The following is a 21,406-nucleotide window of genomic DNA, read 5'->3' as shown; positions in this document are numbered from 1 at the left end:
GATTTAAATGGTCTTTATTGCTCCTAGCATTCTAGAGTAGAAGACATTTACACTTGACCCATAAATTCCATTCTGGAGTAAATCGATCTGTAGTAAACTCTGAATCCCTGTAAAGAAAATCAAATACAAATGTATTATGTGCACTAAATCACATTGAAAGTGTAAGTGTTTTTTTCGAAATCCATAAGTGAATGCAGTATCATTGGTATGATCAATATACATTTTTCTAGCTTTCGTAATGGAAAGTTTCAGTTCTGTTAAGGACATGGAGGCGAATGCCTGAACATTGAATCCAATGCATTCATGGTATCTTCTAAGCATGCCTCTAGGGAAAATGCCTTCGAGACCATCGTTCCTTTGCTGGAAAGGGCTCCAAACATTTTTGTATCTATGCCTGCTTCTCGTATGGCCCACCTCACCCATAGAGCAATGGTAGGGGAGGACACAATTCCATGAGTTTTTATGAGAGCTTAAAGAAGTTGTCGTTTTCAGGGTGAACGGAGATGTTCTGTCATTGCTTCACAAGCCTTAATGCATCTCACTGCGCACAATTTCGGTGAATCTGGAAAAGCTGTATTAGATATCACTCAGGAGTTGGTTTCGTCCTTCTTGAAATGTGAAAGGTAATACCTTTTGGCATGAACACTCGTCCTGATGTCTAAATATCTGAAATCCGATACTCGTCTATAGGAAAGCAAGCATAGGAGGGAGGCCAACTTGGCCGACAATTGTTTCCCAGAAATATATTTATTCCGAGGCCAGGAAGTAAATAAATTGAGTGCAACATTAACTTCCCACAAGCCTGAGTATCTTGGTTCGGGGAGGATGGATAGATATATATCCCTGATAAATTTTTGGACCAAAGGATATTCTCCCACAGGGAGGCCCTCAATTAAATTAAATTCAAGCTGTTTTTTCTGTAGTGCATGGCTACCCTACCGGACCTCGCAGCTGTTATTGACAACCACTCAAAAGTTCCATAATGGACTCCAAGTGAACTCGGGCGGGTCCCTGTCCTGCTACTCAGGGAAGACACTCACATGCTACACAGGGAGGGTGTTCCATAGCCTGGGCCCCAAAAACGTGAAGTACCGTCTCCCGCTTCTTGCTTTTTGACCTTAGGCACTGACAAAAGTCACTGATTGGTTGACTTAAGGGGTCTTCCTGGGACATAGGAGGTCAGTAGGTTCTGGATGATAATTGTACCTTTCCCAAGCGTGGCCCGATGAGCAATACACATGGCTTTGAAACAGATTCTTTTTTCCACTGGAGCAATGAAGAGCTCATAGGCCATGCTGAGTGGATTGGTGCTTCGGTATCTTGTAAATGGTTCTGGCTGCTGCATTCTGGACTACTAAGAGGCGATTTGGCACATATTTTGGGCTCCCAAGGTCCCCAGATGAAGGGAGTTTCCAAAGTCCAGGCAGCAGTTTATTCGTTCCTGCACCACGATTCTTCTAGTATAGCATATGTAGAAACGTTCTAAGGGTCGCAAATCAGGATCCCACTAGTTTTTTGGATTCAATTTCCATAGTTAGTTTCTCATCAATCCCAAACCCTAGGCTCTTGACTGCCAGATTGGGATGAGTGATTCACCAAATTGTTATGACCATCCCAATTCCCACCATCTAGTTTTGTAGCCACTGAGTTTTAGATGACTCCCAGACATCTATTCTGTAACCTCACTGAGGCAAGAATTCAGTTGCAGGGATGTGGGCTGGTCTCTGGGGTCAAAGCCATTACAGTTTGAGTGTCATCTGTGTATGACACTAAGGCTAGGTCGTGAGATTGTACAATCTCTGCTAACGGCCATACATACAAATTAAAAAGTGTGGGGCTCAGCGATGAGCTATGAGGGACCCTATGATGTAGAGGGTGAATGTAAGAGTAACATGAACCTTCACACACCTGGAAGCACCTGCTCCCTAGAAACGTTTTCATCCACATATTATTGTTCCCTGAGATTCCCACTTCCTGCATTCTCTGCGTAAGAAGTGAGTGTGACACTTTATCAAAGGCAGCGCTGAGATCCAGCATTATAATAACTACTTAGTCTCCTTGATCTAAAATAGTGTGAATTTCCTCTGTTGCAACTAGTAATGCTTTCTCTGTGCTGCTGCCCATTCTAAAGGATGAAGAATACCATGACTTTCTAGGAAGCTAGACAGGTATTTATTTACATGCTTTTCTCTACTGTTGCTAACTAGCCAGAGCAAGGAAATAGGTCTATAGCTCTTTTTCATGAGAGTGTTCACTATAGGCTTTTTTTTAACAGTAGCTTTATTATTTTATGTTTTCAGGCTTGAGGAATACAGCCGGCTATCACTCTGAGGCTATCCCACTGATATCACTGAGCAGAAGGTATTCACTGTTCTGTAAGCCAAGGCGGCTAGAAAATTCAGGGTGTTGACAATTTCCATCCTCAAGGAATCCAAGTGTCTTTGACAATACCAACCCATCCAACTGGACCAAGCCAATTGTTATCTTTTAATTGTGTTGCCTGCCCACGCCCTGGAGAGTAAGTCTTCAGCCTGGAGCAAATGTCCTGGGACATGCCATCGTCCCTGGTAATCCTCCACATCATAAGCTGCAGCAAACCCTCCAGAACCAGATGGTGGAGATTCCCTGAGGGATCCTTGAGGAAAGCTGGGAACAGGGGTAGATGAATTGGAGATTCCAAGAAAGTTCCATCAGAACTGGAAACAACACTTGAGAACTCCAGAAGGGAGTTACTACCACCACAGTCGCCCGTTGTCTCCTGGCTTGGGTGGAGAGTTGCATGATCACTGAGAATGGCAGGAAGGTGTATCCCGTTTCCCTCTCCCAGTTTTGCTGGAAGGCATCCGTCGTGAATGCCAAAGGATTCAGTCTCCAACTGAAGTATTTTGTCATTTGGTGGTTTATGTATCAGACTACCGCCACATTGTCCATCTTGAGGAGGAGGAAGCAACATATTTTCTTTCATCCAACATCTGACTGCAAACAGGCCTGCCATCAGTTCTAGACAATCGATGTGTAGAGCACTCTCTTGTTCTGACCATTTGCCTCCGATGGAGAACTCTCCACATCATGCTCCCCAACCAACGCATTTGAATCTATCACCAAGTCTGGTTGTGATCCGAAGATAGCTCATCCATGCCACACCTCCATGTGGGCTAACCACCAGCGGAGTTATGCTTTCACATCGTCTGTCAAAGGTACACACTGTGAATACGTCAGACCCTTGCAGAGGAATGGGATCTTGAGCTTTTGAAGGGCCCTGTAATGTAGGGGGCTGGGAAAAATGGCCTGGTTGGAGAAGGAGGGGAGCCCTACCACCCTTGCAATTTGTCTCAAGGATGTGACCGGTCTGGCTAGCGTGCAAATCAATTCTTTTCTGATCTTGGCCATCTTCTGAGTTGGAAGGCTTAGAGTGGGTTGAACTGAGTCTACTACAAAACCCAGAAACACAGGAGACTGCGTCGGAGATAAGAACAACTTTTTCTCGTTGATGAGAAATCCCAGAGACTGGAGGAGAGAGACTGCAAGCTTCTGGCCCAAAGGTGTTCCACTGTGAGTTTGAGAACCTTGGTAAAGCACCAAGGAGCTGAGGCCAGCCCGAATGGGGGCATTGTAAATTTGTACGTGGCCTGATGCCAGTGAAATTGCAGGAAGTACCAATGAGGCTGGAAGATTGGGACCAGGAAATATGCATCCTTGACATAAAGTTGTGCTAAACAGTTGTTGGTAAGAAGAAGATCCCCGAGAAGATGAACATACTCCAGTTTGAAGTGGTGGAAGACCAACCACTTGTTGAATTGCTTGTGATTCATGACAGGTCTCTTTCTGCCACCACGTTTCTCCACCATAAACTAATTGCTGATAAACCAGTAAGGGTGGGGGTGCGTGTGGGGGTGGACTGTAGTCATATTGGCAAGGAGGTCTTGGACCTTGGGGTCAAGCAAAGAGGTCTCTTAATTGGAAAAATACAAAGGCGGCAGAGGGCCGGGTTTGGACGGGGAGCCAAAAAACCCTATTTGGAACCCTTGAATCGTCTGCAAGACACAAGCATCGGTCGTTCGGGACCTTCAGTTGTGGGCAAAATCTGCCATCCTGCCCCCTAACCTTACATGGAATCACACTCACATGAGAGGCACCCTGCTGGTGCCTCCTCTGGAGCCTCTGTGCCGAAGAGATCAGCGGGTGGGATAGAACCCTCAGAACCTTTATTGATCCTGCTGGTATCCACGTTTAGAGGCTAAGCCCTGGAACGAGTCCTGGTATTGTCCGCGGCTGGCCAAGTGCCCCCTTTTGCATCCAGCCCCAATGAAAACCCGGGAATTAAATATCTTTTTGATGGATGACTGGGCTTTGTCCAATGAATTTAAAAGTGGCAGCAAACGTACTTAATTCTTTAATAATGGGATTGCCAAAAAGGCCTCCCTGTGCCACTGACTGGCCTCAGGGCTGGCCAGATTTTCCTATTTTGGATCAATTTTAATGAGTAGGGACCTCCTCAGCTCAGCTGACAGGGCGCAGTTGGGATTGTCAAGGAAAATTATGGCCCTCTGTGCCTAGCCTGGCACGATTTCTGGGGAATAAGGGATCCGGGGCCTTGGCATCCTCTGCCATATTTAACATTTTTAGCAGGAGTCCAGCAATGTCAAGGAGCTTGTCCTGACAGGCGAACCTAGAGCACTCTATGCCTTTCTTAGGGTTGTGGATGTATTTGGCAAGGAACATCGCCATACAGGGGTCTGTTTCTGAGGTAAGGGCAACTTTACCCGCCAGAAATGGGTGTGGGCACCCTACCCTGCAGAAGTTGAGGACCTCTTTATCCAGAGGTGTTTACATCCACATACACAGTCATCTTGTCCACTGGAGTCTAATCAGATGACCGGAGGTGCAAAAGGTTCTCCGGGTGGAGCATGTCTGAGTCTAACCCCAGTGTGGTCTTGTCGTAGTTGGGTGACTTTTGTGGAAACGAGGTTCCAGGGCCTTTCTGACTCTACAACACCATCCAAGAGAGGGGAGCTGTTGCCTTCTGGTGTGTTGGAGGCAGGTGATGTTACCAGGCTCAAGACCGGTTTTAGAGGCACAGAAAGGGGGAGAATCCCGACAGGCTTGTGTGGGGGACTGTAATTCCCGTCAAAACCAGGAAAACTGTCACCCACGCCCTGGTCAGCAGCCGATTGGACTACGGAAACACCCTATATGCAGGAATAACAACCAAACTCCTAACAAAACTGCAAAGAATCCAGAACGCATCTGCCCGCCTCATTCTGGACATCCCATGCCGTGACCACATTTCCCCCCAGCTCAGAGACCTTCACTGGCTACCAGTATCAAAGAGGATCACCTTCAAACTCCTCATCCACACACACAAGGCCCTCCACAACACAAGCCCAGCCTACCTCAACAACAGACTCACCTTCCACACCCCCACCCGCAATCTTCGACCTCGCCAGCCTCGCCCTCGCCTCCATATCCTGCATCCGCCGCACCACCGCCAGAGGAAGATCCTTCTCTCACCTAGCCACCAAGACCTGGAACTCCCTACCGCTCCACCTTCGCCAGACCCAAGACCTCTTGACATTCAGGAAACGCCTCAAGACATCGCTCTACGACCAGTAGCTCCCCCCCAGCGCCTTGAGACCCTAACGGGTGATTAGTGCACTCTATAAATCCTTGATTGATTGATTGATTGATTGACCAGAAAAGGCACGTTTCAGCCGATAGAAGGCATACAAGTCAACTCGGAATGAAAATCAGGGAGGCTCATCTGTCTCAAATAAGGCACTCTGCATGGGACATCGATGCCGCACCTGTGTGATGTAAATCAAGGCTGGAGGCCAGATACGGACCCCTATTAGCAGTGTCTCACTCCATGCTACATGAGACACAAGAGAGGCAGCGGCCAGTCCCTCTGCTCCAATCACTGATTCTCTTTCCAGAGCATCCGGCAGCGTGAGCAGTGCATGCACCAAGAGGACAGCCTCAGAAGAGGTGAGTGGGTGCCCTTTGCTGTGGGAAGCCTGTGCCACAAAGCCCTGACATGCCTTTGACAGGCAGCTGCCCCCGCCAGGCTTCAAACTGCGTAGAAGTGGGTAAGCGCTTCCTCACTGATTGCAAGTTACCCAAAGGGAAGAAAAAAGTGAATGAAAAACATAGTAGCGTAAATAAAGCAAACACTGGAAAGCCTTGTAACAAAAGCATGGTCTTCTGGCCCCTCTACTTAACCATCCGCCGCGAGGAGCAGCGAAGAAAGAGGAAGCGCCAACAGGAACAGAGTTCTATGAGGAGGATATGTGATCCCTGATTGGATGAACTAGTCACCTCACCCACCCACTCAGCCGGTCACACGCTAGATGCCATTTTTTCCTCCAGCAACCATATCACCTTCACTCACACCACCGAACTCCACTGGACTGACCACCACTGGGTCCACTTTTCCTGCCTGACGCCCACCACCCACCACCTACAACATCCGATCCCTATGGCAAGTGGAACAAGATCTCCAAGGAACAACTGATCTTCAACCTCGCTCTGGCTCCACCTCCCAGTACCAATGACCCCAACACCGTCGCCCTCAACCTCACACGATGGCTAGAAGCATGCGCAGACTCCCTCGCCCCACTCAAAAAAACCAGCATCACCCGCACCGACAAGACAGCCCCCTGGTTCACCGCAGAACTTCACTCTTCCAAACTAGAATGCCAGAAAATCGAGAAAGCCTGCCGCCAAGAACCTTCAGTGAGCAACTTCTCTGCCGTCAAATCAGCCATGCACAAACATCACCACCTCATCCCGACCACCAAACGATCCTTCTAAAAAGAACGCATAGACAACAATGCGCACAACAGCAAGGAACTTTTTGCCATCATTAAAGAACTCACCAAACCCAAATCCTGCGCCACCGACCCTCCACACTACCAAGACCTCTGCAACTCCCTCTCCAACTACTTCCACCGCAAGATCGTAGACATACACGAAAGCTTCACATCGGCGTCTCCCACCACCGACACAGCCAACACCACAGCTCCCTACCGCACCAACGTACTGAAACCAACAATGAAGAAACCAGCAAAACCATGAGCTCCATCCACTCAGGCTCCCCTACAGACCCCTGCCCCCACCACATCTTCAACAAAGCCAACGAAATCATCACTCCCCAGCTCCGGGCCGTCATCAACAGCTCCTTCAAGATCCCAGATATTTGGAAACACGCTGAAGTCAACGCTCTACTCAAAAAACCCAAAGCAGCCCCTGAAGACTTCACAGACTACCGTCTTATCTCTCTACTCCCATTCCCCGCAAAGTTCATAGAGAATATAGTAAACAAACAACTGTCTCACTTCCTGGAGGACAACAACATACTCAATGTCTCCCAGTCTGGATTCTGCAAAAACCACAGCACCGAGACCGCCCTCATCGCCTGCACAGATGACATGAGGACCAGATTGGACAAGGGCGAAACCGTCGCCCTCATCCTCCTAGACCTCTCCGCAGCATTCAACACCGTATGCCACCAAACCCTTCGCACATGCCTCTTTGATGCCGGAATTTGCCACAAAGCCCTGGACTGGCTCACCTCCTTCCTCTCCAAAAGAACCCAAAGAGTTTGCCTCCCTCCTTTCCGGTCTACTGCTACCAAAACCATCTGTGGGGTCCCCCAAGGATCCTCTCTCAGCCCCACCCTTTTCAATATCTACATGGCTCCACTCACCAGCATCATCCGCCCCGCGGCCTCAACATCATTTCATACGCTGACGACACCCAGCTCATCATCTCCCTCATGAGGAACCCATCTGCCGCCAATAATAACAAACACGCCGGACTCCTCGCCATTGCCAACTGGATGACAGCAAGCCACCTCAAACTGAACTCAGGAAAAAAATGAGATCATCATCTTCGGTCCCAACAAGACAGCATGTAACGACTCATGGTGGCCCACTATCCTAGGACCACCTCCACCACCCACGCACGCAATCTCGGCATCATACTGGACTCCTTGACTCAGCAAATCAACACCATATCATCCTCCTGCTTCAACACTCTCTGCATGCTACGCAAGACTTTCAAATGGATTCCCCTAGAAACAAGAACGGTCACCCACGCCCTCATAAGCAGCAGACTGGACTACGGCAATGCCCTCTACACAGGGACCACAGCCAAACTTCAGAGAAAACTCGAGCGCATCCAGAACGCAGCCGCACATCTCACCCACAACCTCCCTCACCACAAACACATCTCCGCCCACCTCAGATCCCTACACTGGCTGCCCATCAACAAAAGGATCATCTTCAAAATCCTAATCCACTCTCACAAAGCTCTCCACGACACCGAACCGGCCTACCTCAACGAACGCATCAGCTTCCACAACCCAACTCGACAGCTCCGCTCCGCCGCCCTCGCCCTCACAACAGCCCCCGCATCCAACACACCATCTCTGGCGGCAGATCCTTCTCCCACCTTGCCGCCAAGACCTGGAACTCCCTCCCCACCAACCTACGCAAGACCCAGGACCTCCTAACTTTTAGAAAGTACCTCAAAACTTGTTTTTTTGAGCAGTAACCCCTCCCCCCGCGCCTTGAGACCCTACCGAGTGAGTAGCGCTTAATAAATTTGATTGATTGATTGATTGATTGATTGAACTGTGAAGAAGTTTTATCCAAGTGTCATAGGATTTGTAGTTTGATAATGTTTTGATATGGCTGCTGTTAAATAAAAGCAAAGAAAGAAGGCATAAAAGCATAATCCTCGCCCCTGGTACTGACATAGAATTTATATTTACTTGGAATTAACGTGTTTGTTTCGCCCCCTATAGTAGACTGGTTTTCCTACATACAGTGCACCTAGGTCAGTAATGAACTGTAAATTTGACTTGTGTACTGCATAAAGTATAGATGTAGTATAATTCACCATTGGATTGGGATTAAAGAAAGTAAGTACACAAATCTAATTCAGCTGGCCATATCCACCAGCACTGATGGCTAAAGGGGGGTCTGGATTAATTTTTCAGGTTTGGGATAAGCGTATCTGCTGTTAGCTCCTGGATAGTCCTCCATCCATACCAGAGAGGATTGCGGTGGGACTGTCTACTCCTCGCACCCACTTCACACTCTGTTGCTGGGAATATGAGTAACTGAAGAATGGCACTGTTTGAGTTGGATTGGCCCTTGTCTGTGCTGGATCCGTAATCCGGCAGAGCATTGCACTTCCACTGGACGCTAGAGGCGCATCTCATTTGTAAGGGACACATTCTCGCTCCAGTGTATTAGGCTGGCAGGAGATGCTGCCACTGTGGTAAACATTCAGGAGGTAAAAAAAATGCAAAATTTTATTACTTCTCATTCACTGCCTTGCCGTTATACAATGGGCAGTAAGGTGATGTGCCTAGAATGAATCCCTGCTTCTGTTGCTGGCTTCTTACTCAGTTTAAGTTATGGTTTCCAGAGTCTGAGTAAGACAAAAGTGATGGTTGCATAGATCTCATTAGATTATTCTGTTATCCTACGTCATTAAATGAAGTGGGTTGGTGATAGAAAAGGGCCTAGTTTTGATTTCATATTCTTTGATTAATTAAAGAATCCCAAACAAATTACTTCTACAGTTTTTTTAATGTATCTTTTTTTGAGGAGCTTGTAAACTTGATGGGATGACACAGAGTCGTGCTCTGCAAAATTAAATTTAGCTCCAGCAGTGTAGGTTCAGACAGCGTGGTTGCAGACGGTAGATCAGGAAACGTACTTGTCTTAATCAGACCTCTTGGAAACATCCCCTTCTATTTTGTGAGTATCCTAGTCTTCAGTCCTGCAACTCCCTCCACCTTGCCATTCATCAACACTTCCTAGCCCTCTTGTCTCCTGTTTGCCTCTCTCCTGCTGGTGCCTTTCTCTTCCTGCCTTTGTTGTCTAAGCTCTACCCTCAAAACAATTCCTCTGCCCCCTGGTGGTTTTATCTGTGAGCCTTCTCCTTCTGTCTCTTTGTTTTCCCAACTGCGTGGAAGGTATGTGTCATCGCTCTTCAAGCCACAAGGGAAGCCTTCCCTCGTAAGGTAACCTGTGAGGGCTGCGGTAGCTAGATCGGCCCCGTATGGAGCAGTGGTACAGCAGCAGTGGTTCAGCTTTAATGCTCTCAGTGCGGAGTTGTTTCTCTCTTACAACAGACTATTACTTCACTACTCCAGACGTCGTGTGACTGGTCCAAATCTGATTTAGGACGTCAGTAGCCCTGTCTCAGTTTTACAAAAGCACAGTGCTTCCGTAGTGAGCTGCGTTTAGTGTGTTAAAAAATATATGTGCATATAGTTAAGAAAATAATGACACATATAGGTGTGTGTTCGTGTATCTATACAAGGGCGAATGTTCTGCTTAGGAGCTCACTGCCAGTGCTGATGAATGGCAGGGTTGTCCAATGCTAAGGATGAACGGTCTTGATTTCCCTTCGTGCCTTTCTTCACACTGCCTTCACTTCCTCTCTCTTTGTCACACCCTTGCATGTTGTTTTTCACTGCTGCTTTCTCCTTCTTTCAGCCTTTTTATATCTTTCTGTTCCTCCTTCTTTCACTCTTTGACCCAGAGCAAGAGAAGACAGCAAAGTCTGATGATGAAGCGTTTGTCCTGGTCACCAAAAGTCATTGTTCGTTTCCACGGCCTAGAACCACCAGTAATATCTTCCTGAGTGTTAAAGTGCTATGAACAAGTATGCAGCATAGTAGCATAAAAATGTCTCATGGAAGTTATCCAGGATTATTTCACTCACAAAAGTATTAATTGGATGGGACTAAATGCAATTGACATTCTGTGTGGAAGGCTGAAATTGGCTCCATCGGTCAGGCTGAATAAAAACATCAACTATTCTTGCCAGAGTTAAAAATCCAGTGAGAGCATGAAGCAGGAACATGGCATAGATAAAGGCAATGGGCTTATTCCGCTGTATGAGTTGGATGAGATTGGGGATGGGTTTAAATAACCTTATTGCCAACGTGCTGTCGGCTGGTAATAGATGCAAATTGCATTTCCTTCATTAAGTGTCCTCACGTAATTGATCCTAGAATTGTTATGTTCACAGACTGATTGGGTAGACACACACATAACCGTTGTACTGATTGTAAACCACTCATGGATGTTTTTTGACAAAGATATTAGGTTCCTGATGTCACCAAGTTTGAACACACTTTTGTATCTTCTCTTCTTTGCGCTCTCTCTTTCCTAATAGGTTCTAATCTCTTACACTTTATGTTCTCTTATACAATTTCCTGTGTGGCCTCACTCCCACTTTAGGTGATGCCACTCTCCCATTTACCTGTGTACGCTGTTTTCCTTAGCGTGTGTGCTTGCTCTTGTTCCCTGCACACTTATACCTTGGTGGTCTCTCATTCTTTCTGCTGTCAGGCTTAATCATTGTGCTGCTGCACATCTTCCATATGCACTCTCTATCATTTCCTGAGTTATCACTGTTATCCCTTGCATATTCTCATTATTTTGCTGAAGAGTTGCTCATTCCTTTGCGCTTGTGGATCTCAGGACTCAGAAAAATTGCAGATCTTTTCGAGACAATTACATTAATAAGGTGATACACATAATGTTTTTTTGCTGAGTATGTGAGTTTTCAGTAACATCATTCTGCTCAAGTGCTTTCAGATTTTTTTGTGTGTTTTCTAGTATTCCATGAGCTTGCTCTCATTCTTTTCTCTCGCCAGTTAATTTAGTTAGTTAACAAATAGACCTTTAAAAACCCCATAAGAAGTCTAATAGACATATGCACTTTTGATTCTATAGATTGACAACTCAGCATTACGTCCTTGGGGTGGTTATAAGACAACTACAGTCATTTAATCAACAAACTACCAAATGTAGCCTCTAATCTAGACAGCCCAGGTTAAAATGTCACAGATGACTGCCTAGCAGACACCTATTGCCATATGAAAAGGAACACTTTAATGCTTATCTTAGGGAAGACCAGTAATTTGCATCAACGTTGTGCTAGGGAACCTATGGGGCATGGGAGACTAAAACAAGGTACTGTGTTTAAGAGAAGAGCATTAGCACGAAGCACAAGTTACTTTACATTTTACAATCAAGCTGATTTATCAGCTCCATGCTTGTAGTTAGATGAAAATGTTACTCCTGTTGTATTTGTTTTCGCTGCTATATTGTTAGACCGGTTTATTGAGTAAGTCTTGTCAATGTCAACACCTGTACACTCAGGTAATAAAACTTACTTTTTAATGGTAAACTGTACTCGTCTGATAGGGTTATTTGATTTGTGTGAGAGATGCTTAGAAATGCTCCACCAGTCGAGATGTATGGAAAATGTGCAATTCTTTTTCTCCATGTCAAAAATTCATAATTTTTAGTGAAAAATACATTGATTGCCAAATCTGAATCTCTAAATGTTAGCTAATTCAGGACACATACCTAGCGGTCAAGATAAAGAAAAATGAAAAGAGTTTAATGAGGAAAGGCAGTAGTGAGAATGATAAATGCAGGATTGGTGCCCTGCTTATGAAATCCTGTACTGCCAAGGCTGGATACAACAAATGGTGAAAACTGAAATTCAATTCAGTTAAATTCAGACTGGTTTTGTATGGCACCTGGCTACCCAAACAGGCCTGCCCGCGCTTTTGACAACCACTTAAACTATCTCCGGCCATCAAACCAACTCAGGCCATAAAAAGATGAGTCTTAAGAAGTTGTCTAAAAACCGATCCAGACTGCTGACTTCTGATGGGAGCAGGGAGAGCATTCCAAAGCCTAGACTCAAGGAAGGAATGCCCACCGCTTCTTTCTTTTTTCCCCTGGGTACTGACAGAAGCCACTGATTACTCGAGCAAAGAGACCTTACTGGGATGTAGGAGGTCAAAAGATGCTGGGTGATGATTGGACCTTTTCCATGAATGAAACGATGCACACTACACATGGCCTCAAAGAGAATTCTCTTTTCCACCGGGAGCCTTGTAGATCTATTAAAGCCTCTCTGGCCGATTGAATTTTCAGAATTTTATAAAGGATTCTGGCAGCTGCTTTCTGGACAACTTGAAGATGTTTTATGACATATTTTGGTCTCCCTAAGCATATGAGTTCCCATAGCCTAGGCGTGAGTTTATTAGGCCGTGTACCACAATCCTTCTAGATACCGTAACAAGAGCACGCAAGTCTTTTGGATTGGGTTTCCATAGTAAAGTCGTCGTTTATCCAGAAGCCTAGACTCTTAACTGCTGAGGCTGCCTTGGGTAAATCCCCAAGTTGTTCTGGCCTTCCCAATTCCTGCCATATAGATTTATTGTTCCTGAACATGTGAACCTTGGCCTTGTCTCCGTTGAGATTCAAACAACTTGCAGTCATCCACTCTGTGACCTCTCTTAAGGCAAGAGTTCAGTTGCTTAGAGGTTCTGCCGACCTTGGGGCTCGAGGCCATGATGATTTAGGTGTCAGATGTATATGACACTAGAGCTAGGCCATGAGATCGTATGATCTCTGCAAGGGGCCGTACATACAAATTGAAAAGTTTGAGCTCAACGGTGAGCCCGGGGGTCCCCGCTATGATGGGGGTTAAACGCTACTATAGAGTGAACACTCACGCACAGAAGCTTCTATTTCCAAGGAAAGCTTCCAGCCACTTGATCGCATCCCCTGAGATTCCTACTTGAAGCATTCACTGATTGAGAATGGAATGTGACACAGTGTCGAAAGCTGCGCTGAGATCCAGCATGAGGATCATGGCTGCTGAGCTACCCTGATCTAAAATGACCCGCATTTCCTCGGTTGCGTCCAGCAGGGCAGTCTCCATGCTACAACCCGTTCTAAAACCTGTCTGTTTGGGGTGTAGAATATCTTGGCTTTCCAAGAAATTCGATAGGTGTATAATGACATGCTTTTTAATGATATTTCTAATTACTAGGAGCAGGGAAATTTGTCTGGAACTCTGTGCTAAAAGGAGATTCACTGTGGCTTTTTTATAAGTGGTTTTATTAAGCATATTTCCGAGATTGAGGGATACAGCCTCTTGCTAGGGAGAGATTAAGAATATCCCAAAAGATAGTCAAGAGAATGTTACCTCCCTGCCATAAAACATCTTGGGTGGGAGTCCAGAGGAGAGCCTGATTTAATTGAATTTATTAGGGTTTCCAAGGCTTCCAGATTCAGTACAGGGAAAGTAGAAAGAGTTGGCCCTGACCTGTGTTTTGCTGGGGAAGTGTTCTGTGAAGTCTGTGCCGGAAGGAGACTTAATATTTTGTTCACTTTGGTGATAAAAAAAGGTGGCAAACCAATCACAGCGCTCTGCTGATGGTGAAGGACATGATGATCATGAGGGGAGAGTCATGAGTTCATTGACTACTTTAAATATTCCTTTGGGGAAGTTTGCTGAGTTCTCTGTCCTCTTTTTAAAGTAGGCAATTCTGGCTGTTCTAATCCCCCCTTTTATAATTTTTAAAGCTGATTTGTAACCGGTTTTGTTATTTTCATTATAATCTTTCCTCCATTCTCTCTCTCTCTTCTTTGACTCTTTTTTAACAGTGTGGGCTCTGGCATATACCAGGGGGCTCTCTCCATTGTCTGTATTGCTTTTCAAGACTTGCAGGGAATTCCGGACTCTTAGAGTTATTTAGCCATTGTTCGAAGATAGTATATCTTTGCCTAGTGTCAACCTTCAGAGTGGGAGTTGATTCAGCAAGATCGTACCTCCACTAAGTTTCATTAAGTTTGGCCCACAGGCATCTCAGTTTTAGGGCAGGAGAGTTTTTTTTACTCGGAATTCCAGGGCCTCAAGCGAAACAGGAACTATGTAATGGTCAGACCATAATATTGGGGTTGGGTCTTCCGTCGTCAGCTCCTTATTTGTGAATACAGGGTCTAATTGATGCCCTTTTTTTATGTGCAGGAGACTTAACGAGTTGGCAAAAGTGTAATGCCTCAAGATCAGGAACAAGACCCTTTACAGGATCTTGCTCAGTTTGCTCAAAGTTTTGAGCAAACTGAGCCAAGCAACCAAGCAGAGCACTGAGATATGTATTTTTGGCAAACGGCTCAATGAATAGATTATTTACTCTTCTAAACACGGACTATATATACTGGCAGAAGAATGGAGCATAGCATTTCACCTTCTCTTACAGAGATGAAGGAGATCTGGGCTCCTACTAGGTAGGGATAGAGATATGAGAAATCATGTTGGATCCTGGGTTAGCTGAGCAAAGGAAAATCCATTATTTATTAGCAAGGGAGCATACTTACAGGTGAGGTGTACAAACGCCCCTGTCGTACTAGACTAGCAATCACTAAATTTGCAGTCATTGCAACATAACATTATGCCAGCAGGACTCGTGCATCACTCTACTATCTCCATAGAAACATTGTTGACAGGAATGTGCCTAAAAGGTGGTAACTTCCAAAAATTTGCCCAAACGGATACATTGAAATCGCATATAAAAATCACAAGACCTGAACAAGCAGTTGGTTAACTCACCACAAATCCTTTTAATATCAGGCTAGGAAGCACCCATACTCGATGCGTGCGAGTTGCTGTTTGTCTAGTGTCCTGGACACAGGCTAAGGTTTCAAGTATGGGGGTGGTGTGGCCTGGTATTAAAAGGATCCTGGGTGTGTAATCTAACGGGACGCTGCACATACATGATATATTTCCATATGGTGAACTACAGTTTCACAATATGCATAGCATGGTATATTGGCTGTACAAAATGAGAATGCCCTGAAGAAGTTCACGGTGGTAAACAAAACGTGTTAGCTGTGTTGTTTTGCTGTAACACTTGGATTTATAGGTCTGCTGTACAAGTACAATAAAGAATATATGGAGCATTCTTCATTTTTATTTGGACTCTTTCACGTTAATATTTACTGCTGGTTCACCACTATATGTATTTTTCTATAGTCATTAAGACCTCCACCAGTATTTTGGTAAATAAGCATCATTCCAACTGTAACACAAGAGATAAACAATGACTTTATTTTAAAAAAAACACAAAGAACACTTATGGGAAAGCATTGGTGTTGGCGAGAGGAGACTTTCTTGTTTCCTGACCCACAATTATATTGCAGCAGCTTAAACACAAATAATAATCAAATAGACTAAAATAATATTTTACTCGTTGATCGAAGTGCATGGCCTCCATATTTGAATTAAGTACTCTAGCACAGAACATTTGATAGATGGGCATAGTAACATATGTTTGATCGTGCCTTGGTTTATTTTATTATTGTTGGACTTTTTTGCTTATGCAGGGTCATCCCCCATCTTTTTGCTTCCTGCCTCCTATTTTTTCTGACCTGTTGCTGTTGGCTTTTGAACTCTGAGCTCTTTACCACTGCTAACCAGTGCTAAAGTGCGTATGCTCTCTGTGTAAACTGTATGGGTGATTGGTTTATCCATGATTGGCATATTTGATTTACTAATAAGTCCCTAGTAAAGTGCACTAGAGGTGCCCAGGGCCTGTAAATCAAATGCTACTGAAGGGCCTCCAGCACTGGTTGTGCCACCAACATAAGTAGCTCTGTAATCATGTCTCAGACCTGCCACTGCAGTTTCTGTGTGTGCAATTTTAAATGTAAATTCAACTTGGCAAGTGTACCCACTTTTCTTACATGTCAGACACCCCCAAGGTAGGCCCTAGGTAGCCACAAGGGTGCAGTGTATGGTTAAGGTAGGACATATAGTAATGTGTTTTATATGTCCTAACAGTGAAATATTGCTAAATTCGTTTTTCACTGTTGCAAGGGCCTGTCCCTCTCATAGGTTAAAATGGGGGCTACCTATAAATCTGATTAGAGTGTAGATTGCCTTTGGGAGCGGATGGACATGTGGAGTTTGGGGTCTCTGAGATCACAAATGAAAAAAAACATCTTTTAGTAAAGTTGATTTTAAGATTGTGTGTTTGAAAATGCCACTTTTGGAAAGTGAGCATTTTCATGCTTATACCATTTCTGTGACTCTGCCTGTTTGTGGATTCCCTGTCTGGGTCAGTTTGACAGTTGGGCTGGTTGCACCTCACACTAGACAGTGACACAAAGGGAGCTGGGGTGTAGCCTGCATATCCTGATGAGCCATCTGTGCCAGGAGGGAGGGGAGGAGTGGTCACTCACACCTGAAAGGGCTGTGCCTGCCCTCACACAATGCAGTCTCCAACCCCCTGGTGAGTGTCTGGGGCCTGGCCTGGGCAAGGCAGGATTTCACATTCAAAAGAGACTTTACTTTGAAGTAGGCCTACTTCAAAAGAGAAATTGGGTACAAGAAAGGCACCCAAAACCACAGACTTTAGAAACACTTCTGGAAACCAAGAGGGACCTCTGCCTGGAGAAGATCTGAAGAGCTGAGGAAGAAGAGCAGCCCTGCCTGTGACTGTGCTTTGTGGAGCTATCCTGCAGTTGCTGCTTCTGCCAGAGTAAGAGGGCAAAGACTGGACTTTGTGTGCTTTCCATCTTGAGAAGAAATCTCCAAGGGCTTGATCTAGACCTTGCCTCCTGTTGTTTGAAGTCTCAGAAACAGCAAAGACTTCTTTCTCTCTGCTAGCACCTGGAGTCTCTGGAGAGACTCCGCCCTATGGTGTCCATCCAGTTCCTGGGACCCTGAAAGGAGAAGCTGGCAGCCTAAAGACAAGGAAATCCACGCACCGAGCGCCGTGCGGGGAAAAGATTGACGCAACTCCGATCTGCGGCTGAAGAAACAACACGCTGCCGGATCCGCAGCTGAGAATCGACGCTTGCAGGAAACGCGACCGAAGAATCGACACACGGAGCAGGAGAAACGACGTGCAGCATCGCTGATGGAGGCTGGGAGATCACAACCCGCGCTGTGGGTTTTTTGGATCATCGTGCGGCTGGATTTCTGACTCAAGTACTGCTGGGCGTGGAAAAACAACGTAAGGCCTGCCCTGACCCGAGAGTGCTGACCGGATCGACGCATCGCTGTCCTGCGGATAGAAGAAACGACGCGCCCGACCTGGCGAAAGGAGAAACAACGCCAGGTCCCGCTCGTGAATGGAATCAACGCATCGCAAGCCCTTTTTGATGCACACTTGCCCGTGCGCGGTTATTTTTGACGCACCCAGGGTACTTTTTCACGCTAACAGTGTTAGTGTGTGTTTAAAACTACTTAAAGACTCTTTTTGCATTTTTATTGATAACTTGACTTGTGGATTTTTGTTGTTTTGGCCTTGTTTTGTTTAGATAAATATTTCCTATGTTTCTAAACTGGTGTTGTGTCATTTTGTAGTGTTTCATTAAGTTACTGTGTGTGTTGGTACAAATACTTTACACCTGGCACTCTGAAGTTAAGCCTACTGCTCTGCCAAGCTACCAAGGGGGTAAGCAGGGGTTAGCTGAGGGTGATTCTCTTTTACCCTGACTGGAGTGAAGGTCTTTGCTTGAACAGGGGGTAGCCTGACTGCCAACCAAAGACCCCAATTCTAACAATTATTGACAATGAATTGAGGCATATGGAAGAGCGACTCTGCCATCCTTTGTCTATATGCTAAATATGTGCTGACTGAGGTTGAAACCAGCATAAACGACTCATAACATTAGCTCTGTGTATAATCTTAGCACAATTTGGATACCTTACCCTGTAAGAGACATACTATTGTCATACTTATCAAGGAAGAGGAAAACTTAGCTAAGCACATTTCAACTGGCTTAAAGGAGGATCGCAATAATTTTGATAAGTAATGAGTGAAAGCAGTGTACATTGGTCTTACAAAAATAAGCAAAAATGACAATTATGAAATAAGCAGAATCCACAACATAGTAAATAATATATATGTATATCAAATGTTAAGTTACAGAATTGAAGAGGTGGGTTTTAGTACAATATTGTGTGACATTGATTAAAATTGTTCATTAATTACTAAAACATCTGACATAATTGATTTGTTCAGTACTTTTTCTTAAATAGGTTTATGTGAAAAGAAAAAGTGTACTACAGTATAAGCATATCTCAATGCTGTAGGCTTTCCCAGATATTTGGACCATTCATTATCAAATAGTTAAAACCCTTGTTATATTATAATATGATAATACGTTTATTCAGATTTAAAATAACCCAAATTAACTTTTTGAAAAAAAAAATAATAATAATGACTCTTTTGAAGGTTGTAAAGTACATTTATTGATTCTAGTTAAGTAAATCATTGGTGTTGACGTTTCATTGACGAATTTTGCCAGCAGCTCAACTTTCGTTCTTCCACAAACGTTCTTCCAAGAATTTATTCAAACTATCCCCTTTAAGGGTTTTCTGAGTTTTTAAAAGGTAAATATTCCCTATTTGGGATCTTAAAAAAATTAAGTAAATTGCTCAGGGAATGTTGTACAGCCAAAGGTACTTCAGGGAAAATAAAGCTATTTTGCTGTAGTTTTCATTATGTGAAAACGTTGCCTTCTCACACCAAACTCCGTGATCCTCGTATTATGATTCATTGACTTTCTAGATTAGTAATAAAGAGAGTTTTTAAAACCTCTAAGTTTTAGAAAACCCTGATTCTGGAGTTAAATGTCATACCTGCCAAACCCCTTTCTGCAGTTTATTCAGATTTCCTAGTTGTGCACACCCTTATTTTTTTCGCTGACATATTTATTCGCGTGAAACCTACGACAGGTTTCTTAAACAAAAAGATTGTGAGCTACTGGTAGCTCTCCAGTTAACTGTAAGTGGCTCTCCTGTGAGAAGCCCGGCCTAAATGAGAAGCATATTTAAAGCTGATATCCCATCTAGAGGCTTTCCAAATTGACAATATCTTTTGACATTACTGCTGGCAGTGCTGCACTGAGGTTATCATTGTTGGTCGTCTTGCTGAGGGTGGCCACCAATGTAGTCTTGTCTGATGTGGTCATTATTACAAAACTATCAATATTAGTAGCTCTGGATGATTTTCATTGAACAGAAGGAGCTCCTATTACTGTTAAGGTTAGAGATCCCTGATCTAGAATTTGATAAGGGGGGCAATGTGCAGTAAATAGAGTGATGCATGCAGATTTGTTTGTGATAAATGGCAAATCTGCATGTTATTGCTAAGTTTACTCTCCAGAACTCAGAATATGACCTTTTTATTGCTCCCTGTAATGCCTCACAATAGGAAATCAGCATTTACCAGGTACAGTAAACAACCCATTCAACTCTGCCACACTCATAATTGGGCCTGTAAACATATGAAGGCTAACATTTTTATTAAATAATAATTATTTTTTGTGGGAATTTAAAAATATTTAATCTGTAAAATGATCTGCATTTTGTGCACATACATTATTCTAATCATTATTGCATTTGTCTGAAAGTATTTTTGTTGGCTTTTATTGTTTGAAAATAAAGTGAGATATAATTAAATTAATAGAAATAAACTGTTTTCTTTATGGTTCTTGCTCTAATTAATAATCTTGCATTTTACAGGTTCACTTTCCAGACGTAGAAAGGGTTGAATGGCTGAACAAGGTAAGACCTTCCTCCAAATATCGCTGTAGAATATCTGGGGCTCTTGCGGTGTAAATGTAATTTTAAGTTTGCTTTGTACAGTGAGCATCAGGGCTGTGAGGAAAATATACAGATGTGCAAGAAAACAGTGCCAAGAAGACACTCCAGGATATGGGGCTAGTCCTGTGTGTGAAGCCAAATTAGGTCCAATTCGATTTGTATTTTTGTCCAATTTTGTGTGGTTGCCGAAAGGGTGTGGTGGGATCCAGATGTAAATGTTACAGGGAGGTGTCTCGAATTGACTGATGAAAACACTCACTTCTTATAAAGAAGAAGTATCATAACTGTCAGCCAGTTGGTAGGCCAAGCCGTAAACTGGAAGAAGCTGTTTCACTATTGGCCACAATCCCAGAGTGGAGCTGTTGCTCTACATGGGTGGCTGTCGTTGGCTCATTAAGGCCGCAGCCATGCCATATTAACCATATTAGCGGAATTGACTACATTGATTCCAAATGAGAACTACATCGATTATATTGTCGGTGTTGAATCTGAAACTCTACACACCATATAAAATGGCTGACCCATATTTCAGGTGAACATTAGTCACATGTAAGTATGAAGAATAATGGTTCCTTATAATTTACTTAAATGCATTTACATTTTAGTTTCAATTGCACATGGTCTCATATGCGGGTTATCCTCGAAAGTGAATTTTTCTTCCAACCCCACAGTCAGTGGAAGTAAAAACGTCCTTCAATCAAGCAATCAAACATTTATAGAGCACGGCAAATCACCCATGATGGTCTTGAGGCCCTTCAGCCAGTATAGAACACACAGTGACAAAAAAAAACTCAGCTCAAAAGTATCTGTTTTGCTGTAAAAGGATCTCTCAGTGTATATATTTTTATACACTGGCATTAGCAGGTTGGGCAACAGTGCTGACGATGCAGTATATACAAGAAAGCGTGGAAGGGGGGGAGGGTAGGTGTCAAAGGAACAGTACAGTAAAGTA

At 44.2% G+C, this 21,406-nt stretch overlaps 1 protein-coding gene across 2 annotated transcripts in view; it reads left to right on the top strand.

The window, feature by feature from the left end:
- ESYT2 (extended synaptotagmin 2) overlaps positions 1–21,406 on the top strand; it is a 542,370-nt gene that overhangs the window by 176,608 nt on the left and 344,356 nt on the right. For both annotated transcript variants that reach the window (XM_069211166.1, XM_069211165.1), the window contains exon 2: positions 20,374–20,415. In XM_069211166.1, coding sequence (XP_069067267.1) covers positions 20,374–20,415 — 42 coding nt within the window. The remainder of the gene's footprint in view (positions 1–20,373; positions 20,416–21,406) is intronic.

This window comes from Pleurodeles waltl, chromosome 10 (genome assembly GCF_031143425.1).
Source record: "Pleurodeles waltl isolate 20211129_DDA chromosome 10, aPleWal1.hap1.20221129, whole genome shotgun sequence".
Lineage (NCBI taxonomy): Eukaryota > Metazoa > Chordata > Amphibia > Caudata > Salamandridae > Pleurodeles > Pleurodeles waltl.
The sequence above is the reverse complement of the archived record's forward strand: the minus strand, read 5'-3'. Positions and strand labels throughout refer to the sequence as shown.